The 14383-nt window shown below is 31.8% G+C and overlaps 4 protein-coding genes across 5 annotated transcripts in view; 1 reads left to right on the top strand and 3 right to left on the bottom strand.

Moving 5' to 3' along the window:
• Positions 1 to 3562: 3562 nt before the first annotated feature.
• LOC113515966 (zinc finger HIT domain-containing protein 1) lies at positions 3563 to 4826 on the bottom strand. The gene is made up of 2 exons (XM_026900275.3): positions 4501 to 4826; positions 3563 to 3792 (listed from the first exon to the last, which is right to left on the bottom strand). Exons 1-2 carry the CDS (start codon positions 4824 to 4826, stop codon positions 3657 to 3659), a joined length of 462 nt encoding a protein of 153 aa, XP_026756076.1. The 3' UTR covers positions 3563 to 3656.
• A 63-nt stretch (positions 4827 to 4889) lies between these two features.
• LOC113515967 (general transcription factor IIH subunit 5) lies at positions 4890 to 8348 on the bottom strand. The gene is made up of 2 exons (XM_026900276.2): positions 8109 to 8348; positions 4890 to 5076 (listed from the first exon to the last, which is right to left on the bottom strand). Exons 1-2 carry the CDS (start codon positions 8141 to 8143, stop codon positions 4890 to 4892), a joined length of 222 nt encoding a protein of 73 aa, XP_026756077.1. The 5' UTR covers positions 8144 to 8348.
• On the top strand, positions 5020 to 7627 carry LOC113515965 (meiotic nuclear division protein 1 homolog). Its single transcript, XM_026900274.3, has 5 exons — positions 5020 to 5186; positions 5582 to 5718; positions 6095 to 6200; positions 6769 to 6915; positions 7374 to 7627. Exons 1-5 carry the CDS (start codon positions 5097 to 5099, stop codon positions 7509 to 7511), a joined length of 618 nt encoding a protein of 205 aa, XP_026756075.1. The 5' UTR covers positions 5020 to 5096; the 3' UTR covers positions 7512 to 7627.
• A 1675-nt stretch (positions 8349 to 10023) lies between the features above and the next one.
• The window catches only part of LOC113515991 (neuropeptide CCHamide-1 receptor), a 191656-nt gene continuing 187296 nt past the window's right edge, over positions 10024 to 14383 (bottom strand). For both annotated transcript variants that reach the window (XM_026900317.2, XM_026900319.2), the window contains one exon: positions 10024 to 13650. In XM_026900317.2, the coding sequence (XP_026756118.2) occupies positions 13593 to 13650 (58 nt within the window). In that variant the 3' untranslated portion in view covers positions 10024 to 13592. The remainder of the gene's footprint in view (positions 13651 to 14383) is intronic.

Here is a 14383-nt window from a genome sequence, read left to right as displayed (position 1 = left end):
TATTTTTTTGTTTTATTTTATTTTTATGTTAAGGCCTTAGATTATATAGATAGAGGATCGAGTCTCAAAAACAGGTCAACTTTTTGTCAGCTAATTGTCAAATTAGCTGGCTCGTTTTTTTATCAGTATTCTATATATTTACGCATAAAATGTATCTTGACGTATTATTTAATACATAAAATGAGTGTTTACTTATTAAAAAGATGCAGAAATTATAAGACAAATTAAATATAGAAGTTATAAAGGAATCACACATGACTATTTATCACGCAAAATTGTATGAAAAAGTTGACCCGTTTTTCTCGAAGCATTTCTACCATATAGAGACACTGTTTCTATATAATCGAAATTTAAGGTCTTTGCTTTTCGGGCCTCTAGATATCCCAACCTTTATGGTGTGTAGAAGCATGTATTAATTAGTAGGCATATTATTATAATAAAAATGGAAAAGAAATGAAAAGAAAAATTTGTGAAAAGTGTTCATTAAAAGATTAAATATATATAATTCAAATGATGAGGTTCAATAAAAAATTTGATATATATAACTTTATAACTTAAAATTTAAAGATAATCTTTAGTCACCAGCCTATTTCATTTTTATGCTATAAAATAAAAAAAAAAAACCATACATGCGGATAAAATACGAAACTTTTTATTATTAGTAGTGGCAATAACTTGGGAACACCAGGACACACCGTGGTAGCATAGGAGAATCATAGAGCAACTAATCATTATGTTTTAAACAAATGTTTTATCGATATTCGATATTTATTTTTTTGGAAAAAAATATTATCTCACAGGTAGAACATTCCTTTAAAAGTATATTAGTATTTTCAGTTTCACCTGTAAGTATACTATTTACTTGTAGTTTGTAAAAAAATCCATTTTAAAATCGTTTAAAATATTAAACTTAATTCATAAATGTTTAATTTAATTCTTTTTTATACAACTTAGAATGGCAAACAAGTTGACGACCCACCTGATGGAAAGTGGTAATCGTCGCCTATAGACATGAGCAGTACCATGGACATAATAGTGTATACTGTTTCGCCCGTGATAATCCCCATGCGTTGCCATTCCTGAGGACTCAGGTGTTTTTTTTGATGGGTGAAAATGGAATGGTAATCCCGCCTGTGCTAACGGGATACGCTGGCGGAGCACCAGTGAAGGGTGATTGATGAAAATGTAAACAGGCCCGTTAGCCCATTATGATGAGTTCCTTAGGAATTAACCATGATAGTTTCTAGGGGGAACCGCGAGGAGGTCGACCTATTTGAGTATATTGCTAGCAATGGGATTCTCAGTCTAAATTACTAACAATCCCTTTTCTTCCAGGACTCAGGTGGTATTCCTCTGTACCCTGTAAATTCACTGCCATATACTACCCTTCAAACCGAAACACAGTCATGCAAACAACTGCTGTAGGGTAGACACACGAATGGAACAGAGGTGCTCAAGCAAACGACTTTTGTACAAAGTCTGCCTCTGGTAAACTAAATGTTAAGATAAAATTACTTGTATGAGATATTTACATACAGATCAATTTGTCGGAACCCCGCTGTGCGATAACAGTAAACAGTACACACCCCAATAGGAAGTGTTCCGAATTCGCCAGCTGTATCTGCTGTATATGCTCTTATCATCAGCTGCTCGTTGCTGATAACACAACACGTGCCCCTGTGTCAACATCCCACGATTGTACCGTGTCCCCTATTGTACTACCACCCGGTAGGAGCCAAGGAAGTTCGCTGAGGTCCAACAAAGAATCCTTCAAAAACACCTTCAAGGCGCGAAGATAAACTAATTCTTATAAAACATATTCGTAGGTTTTAAATCAGTTTAACGGTTTTGCCATTTTTATTTTATTAGGGGAAACATACAATTATAAATAAATAAATAATTAATATAGTTATAATATATATCAGAGAAGTTACTACAAAAAACTGATACATTAAATAGATAGAAACATATGTGTATTTATAACTTTAAAAATACATTTTTTTTATACAACTTAGAATGGCAAACAAGCTGACGGCCCATCTGATGGAAAGTGGTAACCGTCGCCTATAGACATGAGCAGTACCATGGACATAACAGAGTGTACTGTTTCGCCCATTATACCCCCCATGCGTTGCCATTCCTGAGGACTCGGGTGTTATTCCTCTGTACCCTGTAAATTCACGCCATATCCCCACCCTTCAAACCGAAACACAGCCATGCAAACACAACTGCTTCACGGTAGAAACACGAATGGGACAGAGGTACCCAAGCAATCGACTTTTGTACAAATACATTTTTTTAAGGGGCAATCACATACTAGAACATTTCCTATCACCAAAAGCCAAATTGTGGTTGCGAATTTACCTAATAAGCAGTGTGCAGTGTTTAGAAGTGGATACGGCTGATACAATAACCAAGCGGCTAGATCAGCATAGTTACAGTAAGCTATATCTTCTATTAGAGATTCGTGCCCAGCTGTGGGTCGTTAATGGGCAGTTAAGGTAGTCCATGTCTTTTTGAATGAAGACGGAATGGTGTACTCGCCTTCCTATGCTAATGGTATACAATAACGGAGAGTTAATGGATGATGAAATGATGAGGACGAAGTCAGGTCAATTAGTTACCTTAGTCCTCAGGGGAAGCACCGTATGAGGGGTATCATGGGCGACACAGTGTACTCTGTTGTGTCTATGCGTATTAGCGACGGTTGCCATTTTCCATCAGGTGGGCCGTCAGCTTGTTTGCCATTTTAGGTTGAGTAAAAAAAAAATGTAAAAAATGTCGGCTCATCGTGGCAATAATTATTGTTTTCTATTTTTTCCTCTGAGTTGTTGGTATTTATAGAGTCTTGTTTTTTGTACTTCATGGTGGGTTGATTTCATTGTTTCGATGTATACGTAGTGTGTTTACCTATCTACATACTCATTATAAACTTTTACATTATCCACATAATATTATCTGGGTACAATGGGCCCTAATATAAAAAATGGCCGATCAGAGACATTTGTTCCAATAAATTATTTGCGGAACAGTTGCCCTAAGGGTGCCTTGTCAAACAATATTTAAGCTTATCGGTTCACCTACAGTAGAATCCCAGCAATTATAAAATCTAAAGTATGGAAATAAAACTTAAAAAATTTTACTTCTTAATATGTCAATATTTATATTATTCGTTATCACACTTATGTAGTTTTCATATTTCGGAGACGCGACGTAACTAGTAATACTGGTATGTGTTATGTTTATCAATATTGTGTGAAAATGATTATGAAATGTATGTATTTTTGATTGTTTGTAATAAGTTAAATATATTAAAAGATTTTTATTTAGCTGCAAATAAAAAAAACATTAAAATAAATTGATAACAATGCCATCTTGTATATAATAGGTAAATAACATATTTTGTTTAGTAGTTTACCTATTCAACGATAGGTGGTAACAAAACTGAACAGCGACATCTATGAACAAATAGCAAAATAAGCGAGCAAGCAATATATTTTTATCCTATGTTCGTTTTTAGCGGGAAATGGCTTTGTAAAGAAAAAAAAAAAATTAAAAAATGTAATGTTTTACTTTTTTTATTACAAATTACAAGTCCGAAACTAATTATTGGTAAGTAATTTATATGATATTAAAATATAATGGTTTTGAAAGAATTAAGCTGTCCATTTCAAACATCGTGTATCTAAATGAGTGCCAAGGCATCGGACGCTGCAGTATCTTGCTCCGCACGGTATGCAGGTATAATTTGAAGGAAACCCGCAAACTGCACAAAAATGTCGGTCTGGGAAACTGGAACAATATATTTTTTTCCAATTAAATACATAAGTTATATTTGGAGTTATATTTGTTTTATGGACTAAACAGCGACCATAAAAAAGTAGAAACATTTATTAGCAATAGAGTCATTTTCTCTCCCACAATTTTGTACAAATTTATGTCCAGCAGCGAATAATGCATAAGTATAATATTTTCAAAACTCCTAATATATAAAAAAAAACTGGTTTTTAAAAGTATGTAATGACAGGACAAATGATAAATAATTATAAATTTTGGGGAAGCAAGCAGTTTTAACTATAGACAGTATATTTAATCCTTAGTGATTACTTTAAATGTGAAAGTTATTCCTTGCCTCCTGGAGCTCAAACTATTTGTTTTTATTGTGTGAAAATGGAATGGTAACCCTGCAGATAGTTGAGGATGAAGGCAGGTCAGTCGGCCTATTGTGAAGAATTATACAAAGATTAACCACCATGATTTCCAAGAAGAATCACGTGGAGGTTGGCTTGATAGGATTACTAACAACCCCCCCTCCCCCTCCTTGAACCATTAAGTTCAACCAATCTTCATGAAATTTGGTATTCTGATATTATATGGGATGGAGGACATAGAGTAGATATTATTTGTCCCATTCAAGCGAAAGAAGTCGCGAGTAAAAGCTAGCTAGTAAGTTATAAATAAATTATAATTCAAGATAATAATTATTTAGTTGGTAATTACTTTGAGGGTGGCGCTTGTGCAGATAAATAGTTAGGTGGATCTGGTCTGAAAGCAGCATCTTCCTCCACGAGCTGAGCAAATGTCTTTCTAAACCTCATTTTATAGTACTCTGCGCTCTTTGATTTCTTTTTCCTTGTCGGCTTCTCATTGGAATCGGCAAACTTGGGTATCTTTTTTGACATAACCAGATCTGCATGAGGATCCTCATGAAAATTATCTTGTTCCAGAGCTTCAACGGCTTTCCTTGCTCGACGTTTTCTCGCTGCCTCATCCAGTATCCTCCTTTTTTCAGCTTCCTTTACTCTCCCAGACTCTCGTGCTGCCATTTTTACTTATTTTGATATTAATTAAAAATTAAAAAAGAAAAAAATCTTTAATAGTTTCAATAATTATAGACCCTTGTCATGAACAGGAATGCTCAATTGATCCATCAAGTCGTCGACGCGAGCTTGCAACGTTTCTACGATGTCAGCTGATATAAATAAGTGTGTTTCATCCAGGTCTTGCAGTATAAACTTCCTGCCGAGTGCAAGTGTTTCGTCTAAGTGGAGTAAGAATTGCTTCATTGCTGGGTCACTGAAATTGAAGAAGAAGAAATGTCAAAAAAACGTGGACTTAGTGCTGAAGAGAAGAAGATTAGGATGCTTGAGATATTCCATCAGAGCAAGGATTTTTTCCAATTGAAGGTACTTTTAAAATAATATTTTATACATAATTTACATTTGTTTTCCCAAACATTAAATTTAACAATAGGCCTGCCGTTTGTACCATACATTTCTGTAACTGTGGTTATTGACCACAAATATTAGCATTAATTTTAAATACGATGATCCATTTAAATTGTTTACACTACAACTGTTCATGTATAGTTGTAATATAACAATAAATTGCAAGATAAAATCAACATAGACCTTTTGCATCTGCATTTTCTTTTGTTATATATATATATATATATATATATATATATATATATATATATAATGCATGCAATGAAATTCATGCTGGGTCACTTAAGTTAATGGAAAATAGTTATGCAAAAAATGAATAAATAAGAATTGTACAAATTTGTATGCATTTTTAGGAGTTAGAGAAAATAGCACCAAAAGAGAAGGGCATTACAATGCAGTCTGTAAAAGAAGTATTACAAAGTTTGGTTGATGACCACCTTGTTGATTCAGAGAAGATAGGAACGTCAGTTTATTTCTGGTCTTTTCCAAGGTATTTAAGAAATATTATATATTTTTGTATGTTTAAAATAATATGTAATTAGAAAAATATGTACTCAGAAAAGTCCTTTGCATTATATAAGTATTATAGCAAGTGGACAGATTTCTAAGTAGTATACAAATTCAAAAGATTTAAGCGGATTTCTTTATAATAATCAGTTGGAGGTAAGTTTTAGCAATATATATTCCAAGCAGATAGTAAGGTTATAAAATTTTTAAATTATTATCATCCTTGTAATAGCAGACATACACAAGCTACTGTAAATGTGTACCAACAGACTATATACATATTAGCCATCTTTATGGTATATAAAAAAATTGTGATTTTATAATTAAGGCAAATTTATAATTTAATCTTATTCTTTTAGTAAAGCAAGGACTGCAAAGAAAAGAAAATTGAACGAGTTACAGTGTCAACTTGATGAAAGTGTAAAAAAGTTGAAGAAAACTGAAGAAGCCATTGTTATTGAATCAGTAAGTTTTCAGTTTTTACCATATTATAAAAGAATCAGAATAACCAAGGTAAAGGTTCATTAAGTTCAAGTTTATAGGCAACAATTACTACTTTCCAATAGGTAAGCTGTCAGCTTGATTGCCATTATAAGTTGCATAAGAAAAAAAAAGCTGAAGTGGCAATTCATATAGCCATAGGGCAACATTTATTCTTATAGGAAAATGCCAAATGCCACTTATTGATGATTTATGTACATTGCTAGTAATTAATAATTACTTATTTCACATTTCATTGCACCTGTTATAAAAATAAATAGTGTAAATGATTAATGTGGAGTGATACAAAAGGAAGCCTCATGGCTAAGCTATCTCTACCAGACAACCTTTCTGCATTAGTATTTAATTTGGTAATCATAACAAGTATAACAGTCCTATCCTGAGAAGATTTATGTCAAATAAAGCAGGCAGTCAGTTGTAAAAGCAAAAGACAAAACTTAAGTAATATGAATAGAACCCCTAAAGAATTGGAATAAGGGTGTGAAAATGATGATGTCGGCTTACATTAATGTTTATATAAATTTTACACAAGGTTGGACGTGAGTGTACTGAACAGAGAAAAGAAACACTCGAACTTTTGGAAAACATGAAGAAGGAAGAGGAGAAACTTAAGAAAGAACTTCAGAAGTATAGAGATTCAGATCCAGAGTACATAGCTCAGTTAAAGACTGATAATGAGGTAAATTATAGTTCCAAATGAACTTAGATGTAATCTAGCTGCTTTTAACACTGGTCATAATTTACTGTGATCACTTTTTACCTACTTTACATTGCAAAGTATTATTATTATTATTCTAATGGTGAAAAAATAATTTATTTATCTATATTAATTGTTAGTATAAGCCACTTAATACATATAAAAGATGTAAATTCAAAACAAGTATTTTTGTTCCTGTAAAATAGACAAAAATTTTAGTATAATCTATACTAATATTATAAAGAGGAAAACATTTGATTGTTTATTTGTAATGGATAAACTCAAAATTTACTTAAAAGATTATAAAAATTCTTTCACCTATAGAAAACTACATTATCAGCAAGTAACATATAGGCGATATTTAAAAAAAAATCTATCTATCCATGTGAAGACAGGTTGTATTATTGGTGCATTAATAATGATGGAATATTATGTTTCAGAATCTTAAAACAGCAATCAACAGATGGACAGAAAACATTTACATTCTAAAATCATACATAAAGAACACATTTCAAATGGAAAATGAAGTGATCGATCAAAGTTTTGGGATACCAGCAGATTTGGATTACATTAATTAAATAAAATAATAACACTGACTGCTTTATTTGGATGAATAAAGAATAGATTGTTAATAGTTTATTTAGAATAATCCTTAAAATACATAATGCATTTATATAATGTTTGGCCATGTAGGTCCCGGCATAGAACAGGCAACCCTTCCTTTTCTATGGGTGTCATAATAAGCAACTACGGCAACTTAATGGTAGAGGAATGGGAAACAGCATCTCTCTAAAAACCTAATTGCAGTTGCCAACCTGGATGTCAACTACTGGCAAAACTCCCTTTGTAGCGAAAGCTTATGTTCAGCAGTGGACAGTTAAGGGCTGAAATGATGATGATGATGATATATATATAATTAAGAAACTCTGCACTTTTATGTGTGATGGTGGAGAAGAATGGATGGAGTCATAGAGAATAATGCACAGTACTCTGATGCAAGAATATAGGATTTTATTCTAAATATAGGGAATAATAATTATCCGTCTAGTCAGCGTTGTAATAGTATATCTTCCTTTTAAATAATTATGCTGAATAGTTGGGAATTATTGGGCTATTAAAGTAATGTTTTAAAGCGGCAAAAAGAATTGTAATAAATAAAAAAATACATTACGCACCATTCGACCAGGACACCTTTCATAACATTCACCATGTTTCATTATTACTCTTAATTTTCGGTGTAATGTATATACCTATGTAATTAGAATATTTTTAATATAAATATCGTTTTAAAATGAAACTAAATGATTCTTTTCTAAATTCGTTGCAAATAGGAAAGAATAATGAAACAAATAAATAATCTACAAAGTGAACACTCGTAAACAACGAGTAACTATATTTGATTTGGTTGACAGTAGAGTGAGCGACAGTAGGAACAGTTTCGTTCATGCAGCATAATGACATACACGTCAAACATTTTTGATGTTTTAAAGGTCGCTATAGATGATCATGTGTTAAATGAAATAAGGATATGAATACATAAATAACAACGTAAGATTAATAAAAGACAACATACATTTTATTTCTTATTTACTAATGCAGCCAGTTTGTTGTATCTACTAACTAAATATTTTTTTTTACAACACAGGGACAAACGAGCATGCGGTTCACCTGATGCTTAGAGACTACCGCCGTCCATGATCATTTACAACACCATCTACCCTATATAGTTCATTCGTTTTTTTTTTTTATTTTATATAAATTAAAATGACAAACAAGCTGATAGCCCACCTGATAGAAAGTGGTAACCTATAGACATGAGCAGTACAATACTGTATCGCTCATAATAACTCCCATGAGTTGCCATTTCTGAGGACTCAGGTGTTATTTTTCTGTACCTTGTAAATTCACTGCTATATTGCACCCTTTAAATCGAAACCCTGCAAATACAATTGCTTCACGATAGGATATAGGACAATTATTGAAGTAACTCATCTTTCTGCTTTATAACTAGTAATGATAGAATTATGTATCTAAACAGGAAAAGTATATTAACAGAATATTTATTTATTTTGTAATATTAAATGCCACTGTGTAATTGCATACAATTAATTTATTTGATGTATCATCGAATATATCGCTGCCCTTTTTTAAGCATTTCGAGTTTTTGGGTTCCATCCATCATTTTTTAATATTGCATGAAGGTTTATAAATAGCATCAGCGTTATGTTTGAAATTAATATAGAATAAATAGGTTTTAATCTAAATTTATCATCAGGTATGAAAAAAATTCGTCCAATTAGCTAAGGTTGGTTTGTACTCAATTTGTCGCTACTCTTATCAGATTTTTTTTTATTTGCAGCAGTGATAAAGGTATATTAGGTTAATGTAAATAAATTATGTTCTTGTTTTCAGTAAAAGTGATTTAAGAAACAGACAAGCTCAAATCAAAGAGGCCTCAAAGGCATCTTTCGTACGATAGAGGGATTCTTTATGGTACGAACCCATTAAAGGAAAATATTTTTCTATAAATTTAATGTGTCATTAGGCTATAAATAAACAGATAAAACTTCGAATCTACTCATGCAATAGAACATTATATTTCTTTAATTTTTTCATCATCGAGTGTCGTGATCATATAAGAATATCACTTCCATCATCACTGTTCTCCAAGCAATGGCAGTCTTTAGTTATAGAATATATTAGGATAAAAATCTCGTGAAATAAAATTTAAGTATGGCAATATATTTCGAGCCTTACGTACTAAATTAACAGAAATGTTGTGTTTAAATTCATTATCATCATCATATTAGCTACTATCCGTCTACTGCTGACCATAGGCCTTTTCCATAAGGGGGTTTTGCCAATTGTTGCCATGTTTTAAGATGGAAGCTGCTGCCCATTCTTCGACCATGAAGTTCCCTTAGTCGTCTCTTACGATAGCCACGGGAAAGGAAGGAGTGGCTTATTGTAAGCTGGAACCACAAGCCGGTACCAAACAGATATATTACATATATGTTCATAAAAATGAAACTACTTGATGCAATCAATGCGAAATAGTTTAATTTCAAATAAAAATATAACAAATCCTGATGAGTTAGTTTTCTATAAAAAATAACAGTATTAATTTTTTTAATTATATATTATTTACATAATTAAATAAAATATTTAATCCAATCAATAAACAGTTATATTGTTCTATTGCAAGTATAGTATATTATAAGTTTATATATTTTATAGGATATAGATGGGTATGAAAATGAATTAAGAAAAAATCACAAGGAAAGAAAATAAGAACACGCTGATGCGAAATAATAGACAACAAATTTTCTACGTATAAGTATGTTTTTACTGACTGATGCGGGAATCGTCATTAAGTAAAACTGGCAATTCTACCTTTGAAGAACTTAAAAGAAGTTAGTAACGTGGTTTTATTTTTAAAACTGTAGAATAAATAAAAATACTACACTGCAATGGATTAAAAAGCTGTGTACATTTTCCATCTCTTTCAATCATTCATACAAATCATTCACAGATATTAAAATTGCATTTGTAACTTTGTGTCTCTAAATATTTTGAGTTCAATATCGAATGAACAGTTATCGATTGGATTAAACAGAGACTAGATAGCAATTTGCAACTACTTAGGGACGTTATTGTAAAAAGGAAAAATACGTTTTCCTATTGGGGGAGACCTATATTTAGCAGATGGCTGATGATGATATTTGTAAAAAAAAAAAAAATGTATTTTATAGACAGTGAGTGAAATTAGAATTACTTCGATAAAATTTAAGGAATGTTCTACTAGTAAAATTAAATAAATCATTTCAAGCCCCCATACTAACTGACCAGTGAGTCTCGTATTAGTAAGAGAAGTCCAAGATTATTTGACGTTTTTTGGCTCATGTTTACTTGAGAGAAAACATTTAAATTTACCGATAGAACACTCTGTTAAAGGGATTAAGCATCCTTAATTTCTACTTCACCTATATCATCATCATCATCATCATCCATCGTGTACTGTTGAACATCATTCACCTGTATATACATTACGTTTATATAATTTATACATTATTATCTATTATGAGAATCTCAATTTTAAATGATTTATTTTTAAAACTATAATAACGCCCCCGTTTATTTATTACTTAATATAAATATCTATATAAATCTTCAATGAATAATGTTTACTATTATTCGTAGAATCGTCATCATAGGTACAATATTTAATTATAAACAATCATCAGGTAACTTTCTTCGATTTATTGTAATAATATTATGCGTTTATTACTAAGAACATGTTCAGAACTTTATAAAATTTACAATAAATATAATTCCTAATATTTACATCTTTTATATTACAATATACATCTACAATATAAGTTCTATTATAAAGCTTTATCTAAAGACAATAAATTCACTTCAGTTTTTAAACAAAATACCGAGAACCGAGTTCAATGTTGGTTAAAATAAAAAAAAAAAACCAATAAAATTGGTTCTTTGTTCATAATTGGCGAAGTTATCACAAATGTTTATAAACAATTAAGGTTAGTTAAGACTATATATTAAATGTTTTATATAAAAATCTCGTGTCAAGGTGTTTGTGGTCGAACTCCTTCGAAAGGGTCTGACCGATTTTTATTATAATACATTTTTTATGTATATTTGGTAGGTATGAAAATAGGTCGCAAAGTATATTTCATACTGCTAGGTGATTTGGGTGTCCCTATCGTTTAACCCTATAGCGTTTGCCGGGACAGCTAGTGCTTAATATAATTTTAGAAATAAAGTTTATGAGTTTATGAGTAATGAAACAAAAATCATTTTACTTTTAATTTCTCTGTTTTATGCTAACTTGCAAACAAAATAACTTGATAATATATTTATCAGGTTCAGTCATTTGACGCAGCATTTCACGTAAAGAAAAACAGGCTGTATGTAATAATTTTTAATAGTTTCTCAAGCTGAACATGAGTGAATATGTAGGTTAGAAATAACTAAAAAAAAAATCTTTCCCAAAGTGATTAAATTACTTTTTTAAACGCCATCTTGGATTGGTAGACTTCTTTAGAAGAAGTATACACAATTTAAATACGAAAATTCAATTTAAATTACAATACAGCTAGTTTCTAATAAATGTTAGAAATGTTACATTATATTATTCATAACTATGTACAAATGCTAAAACTGGTACTTTAATAATGTACATGAAGAAATAAATATCTAATGGTATGCTGGATCAAATCAAAATCCTTAGAATTCTTTTAAGGAAGTGTTCTGCAAGAGATACTCAACATTTTTCTAAAATGCTCATGAATTTTGAGCTTATTGTTTCCAGCCAGTAATAAGGGTGGGTAATATAAAGCAATATCTATATATTGTAGTTATAATATCTATACATATATTGGACCAATAACAGATATATTAACCCTTAAAAGCCTGATATTTTAAATCAAATTAAAAAATATATAAGTGTACCCTTTATTGTGTTTACTAATGGGGAAAAATAGTAAAAAAAAATTAAAACGATATTTTTATATATTTATTTTGAAAAAACATTTGGTAACATCTAAACAGCCAAATATTAAAATAAAATCGATTGTAGGCGCCCAATGCGATTTATAACCCCGGTATCAAATTTGAAGCTTCAGGTATTTAAGGGTTAAGTACTCGTTATTCAATATAAAATATCGAAAAGAAGAACCCGCTCGTAATGAATATAGATATCCGACTGGCATGGGCGATATCGCAATGGGTGGTCATCAATGTCCAGAAGAAATCAATATATAGATATCGGATATAACCCATTTATAGAAGGTTTTTTTTTTTTGTAATGTTTCATCACATTATTTTTTGGGGAAAAGTTTAGTTTTATTGGTAGAAAGAGTTTTATTACACCTGTATATTCCTATACATTTTAAAGAATAATATATCCTATACAAAACAGTTGTAAACGTCAAATTAACGAGTGTATCGTTTTAAGAAATGAAAGAAGTTCCTTAGTGTAATAAAAAAAAAAATAGATGAATATGTTATGTTATTATATACACTTACTCCTATACTACAATATGTACGTTGTAGCATCATGCGGATAACAACAGATATTCTGGCATTATTAAGCATTGTACAGAATAAGATTTTAGGACACAATATAGCTGTCATAATTGATTCTTTACTTTCTCAGAAAATGTTTTATTGAATAAGTTACAAATTAAAAGAGACCAATTCGTGATCCTTACTCATGAGCGATTGTGACGCGATCGTGAGCGCTGACTATATTAAAATATAATATCTGCTTAAGAATCTTCTAATAATAAAATTATTATGTTCTTGGAATTCCATTAATCTACTTTTTCTATTATCAATCTGTCTCTTACATGATGCTAAAACATGGGAAGTATAGATATTTACAAATATCACTGTACCATAGTATTTTAAAATTATTTAGAGTGAAAAGAGCTATCGAGCTGCATAAAAAAACTCTCAGTGCTACTGGCGTCTTTGACATCCACGTTGGTTTCCATATGTTTCACACCGTTCTCGTGTTCGCAGCACTTGGGGAAGGGCGCCATATTGTCCGTTTTGTATATGAAGCACTTGCTGTAGTTCTCCTGGGAACGTTCTTGGTTGTTGTTGGCCGGCAGCCGGCCGTGGCTCCTTCCTCAGAGTTTCGAGCCGTTGTTCAGAAGACGAATGCTGCTCTCTCGACCCACACTCGTTCTGGGAGGAAAAATGATTATGATAATCTTTAATGGAATAGAGGTGTTTTTTTTTTCATGGATGACAATGGAATGGCTGCGCCTGCGCTATCGGTATACGCTGACGATGCACCAGTAAAAGACAATATAACCAGTAAAAGACAATAGATGAGTATGAAAGCAGGTCAGTTTGGCTATCAGGACAAATTCATTAGCATTAACCACGATGGTTTCCAGGGGGAATCGAAGGAGATTGACCTGATAGGTCTAGCAATGGACTTTTTATAATCCATTACTAAGAATCCCTTTCCCATCAGTTATAGGTGTCTGTCAACTATTGCCATTGTGGTGAAAGTAACCAACACTCGATATGCTCACCCACTAATTTTAAATTCCAACGTAGTACTGAATAAACCCACCACCATCGGGGGGAAGGGGTTGTGGGATGCGCACGTCCAGTCCTATTGCTAGCAATATACGCTATCAGGTTGACCTCTACGTGGTTCCCCCTGTAAACCACCGTGCTGAATTCCAGGTGTGTTCATCACGATGGGTTAATTGACCTGCCTTTTCATTCTCAACTATCATCCCTCACTGGTGCCTCGCCAGCATATACCGTTAGCGCAGGCGGGATTACCATTCCACTATTATCCATTAAAAAAAACTCACCGCCATCACTCTTCGTAAGTACAAATTATGCTTTAATTGTAAGACTAACCGGCTTACTGCACGTAAGTCTTAAGTTTTAGTTGTGA

Source organism: Galleria mellonella, unplaced genomic scaffold (genome assembly GCF_026898425.1).
Source record: "Galleria mellonella isolate WM207_F2 unplaced genomic scaffold, CSIRO_AGI_GalMel_v1 utg56, whole genome shotgun sequence".
Classification (NCBI taxonomy): Eukaryota; Metazoa; Arthropoda; class Insecta; order Lepidoptera; family Pyralidae; genus Galleria; species Galleria mellonella.
Note: the sequence above shows the minus strand (reverse complement) of the source record. Positions and strands in the feature narration are given on the sequence as shown.

What these genes read in the sequence shown, in the direction of transcription:
- LOC113515966 (XM_026900275.3), bottom strand. Translation starts at nt 4,826, where the DNA reads ATGGCAGCACGAGAGTCTGGGAGAGTAAAGGAAGCTGAAAAAAGGAGG. An exon ending in GCACAAGCGCCACCCTCAAA is followed by an intron (nt 3,793 to 4,500) that starts GTAATTACCAAC and finishes ATATTGTTCCAG; the next exon opens with TTTCCCAGACCGACATTTTT.
- LOC113515965 (XM_026900274.3), top strand. Translation starts at nt 5,097, where the DNA reads ATGTCAAAAAAACGTGGACTTAGTGCTGAAGAGAAGAAGATTAGGATG. An exon ending in AGGATTTTTTCCAATTGAAG is followed by an intron (nt 5,187 to 5,581) that starts GTACTTTTAAAA and finishes ATGCATTTTTAG; the next exon opens with GAGTTAGAGAAAATAGCACC. An exon ending in TATTTCTGGTCTTTTCCAAG is followed by an intron (nt 5,719 to 6,094) that starts GTATTTAAGAAA and finishes TTATTCTTTTAG; the next exon opens with TAAAGCAAGGACTGCAAAGA.
- LOC113515967 (XM_026900276.2), bottom strand. Translation starts at nt 8,143, where the DNA reads ATGGTGAATGTTATGAAAGGTGTCCTGGTCGAATG. An exon ending in AAAGGTGTCCTGGTCGAATG is followed by an intron (nt 5,077 to 8,108) that starts GTGCGTAATGTA and finishes CTTCAATTTCAG; the next exon opens with TGACCCAGCAATGAAGCAAT.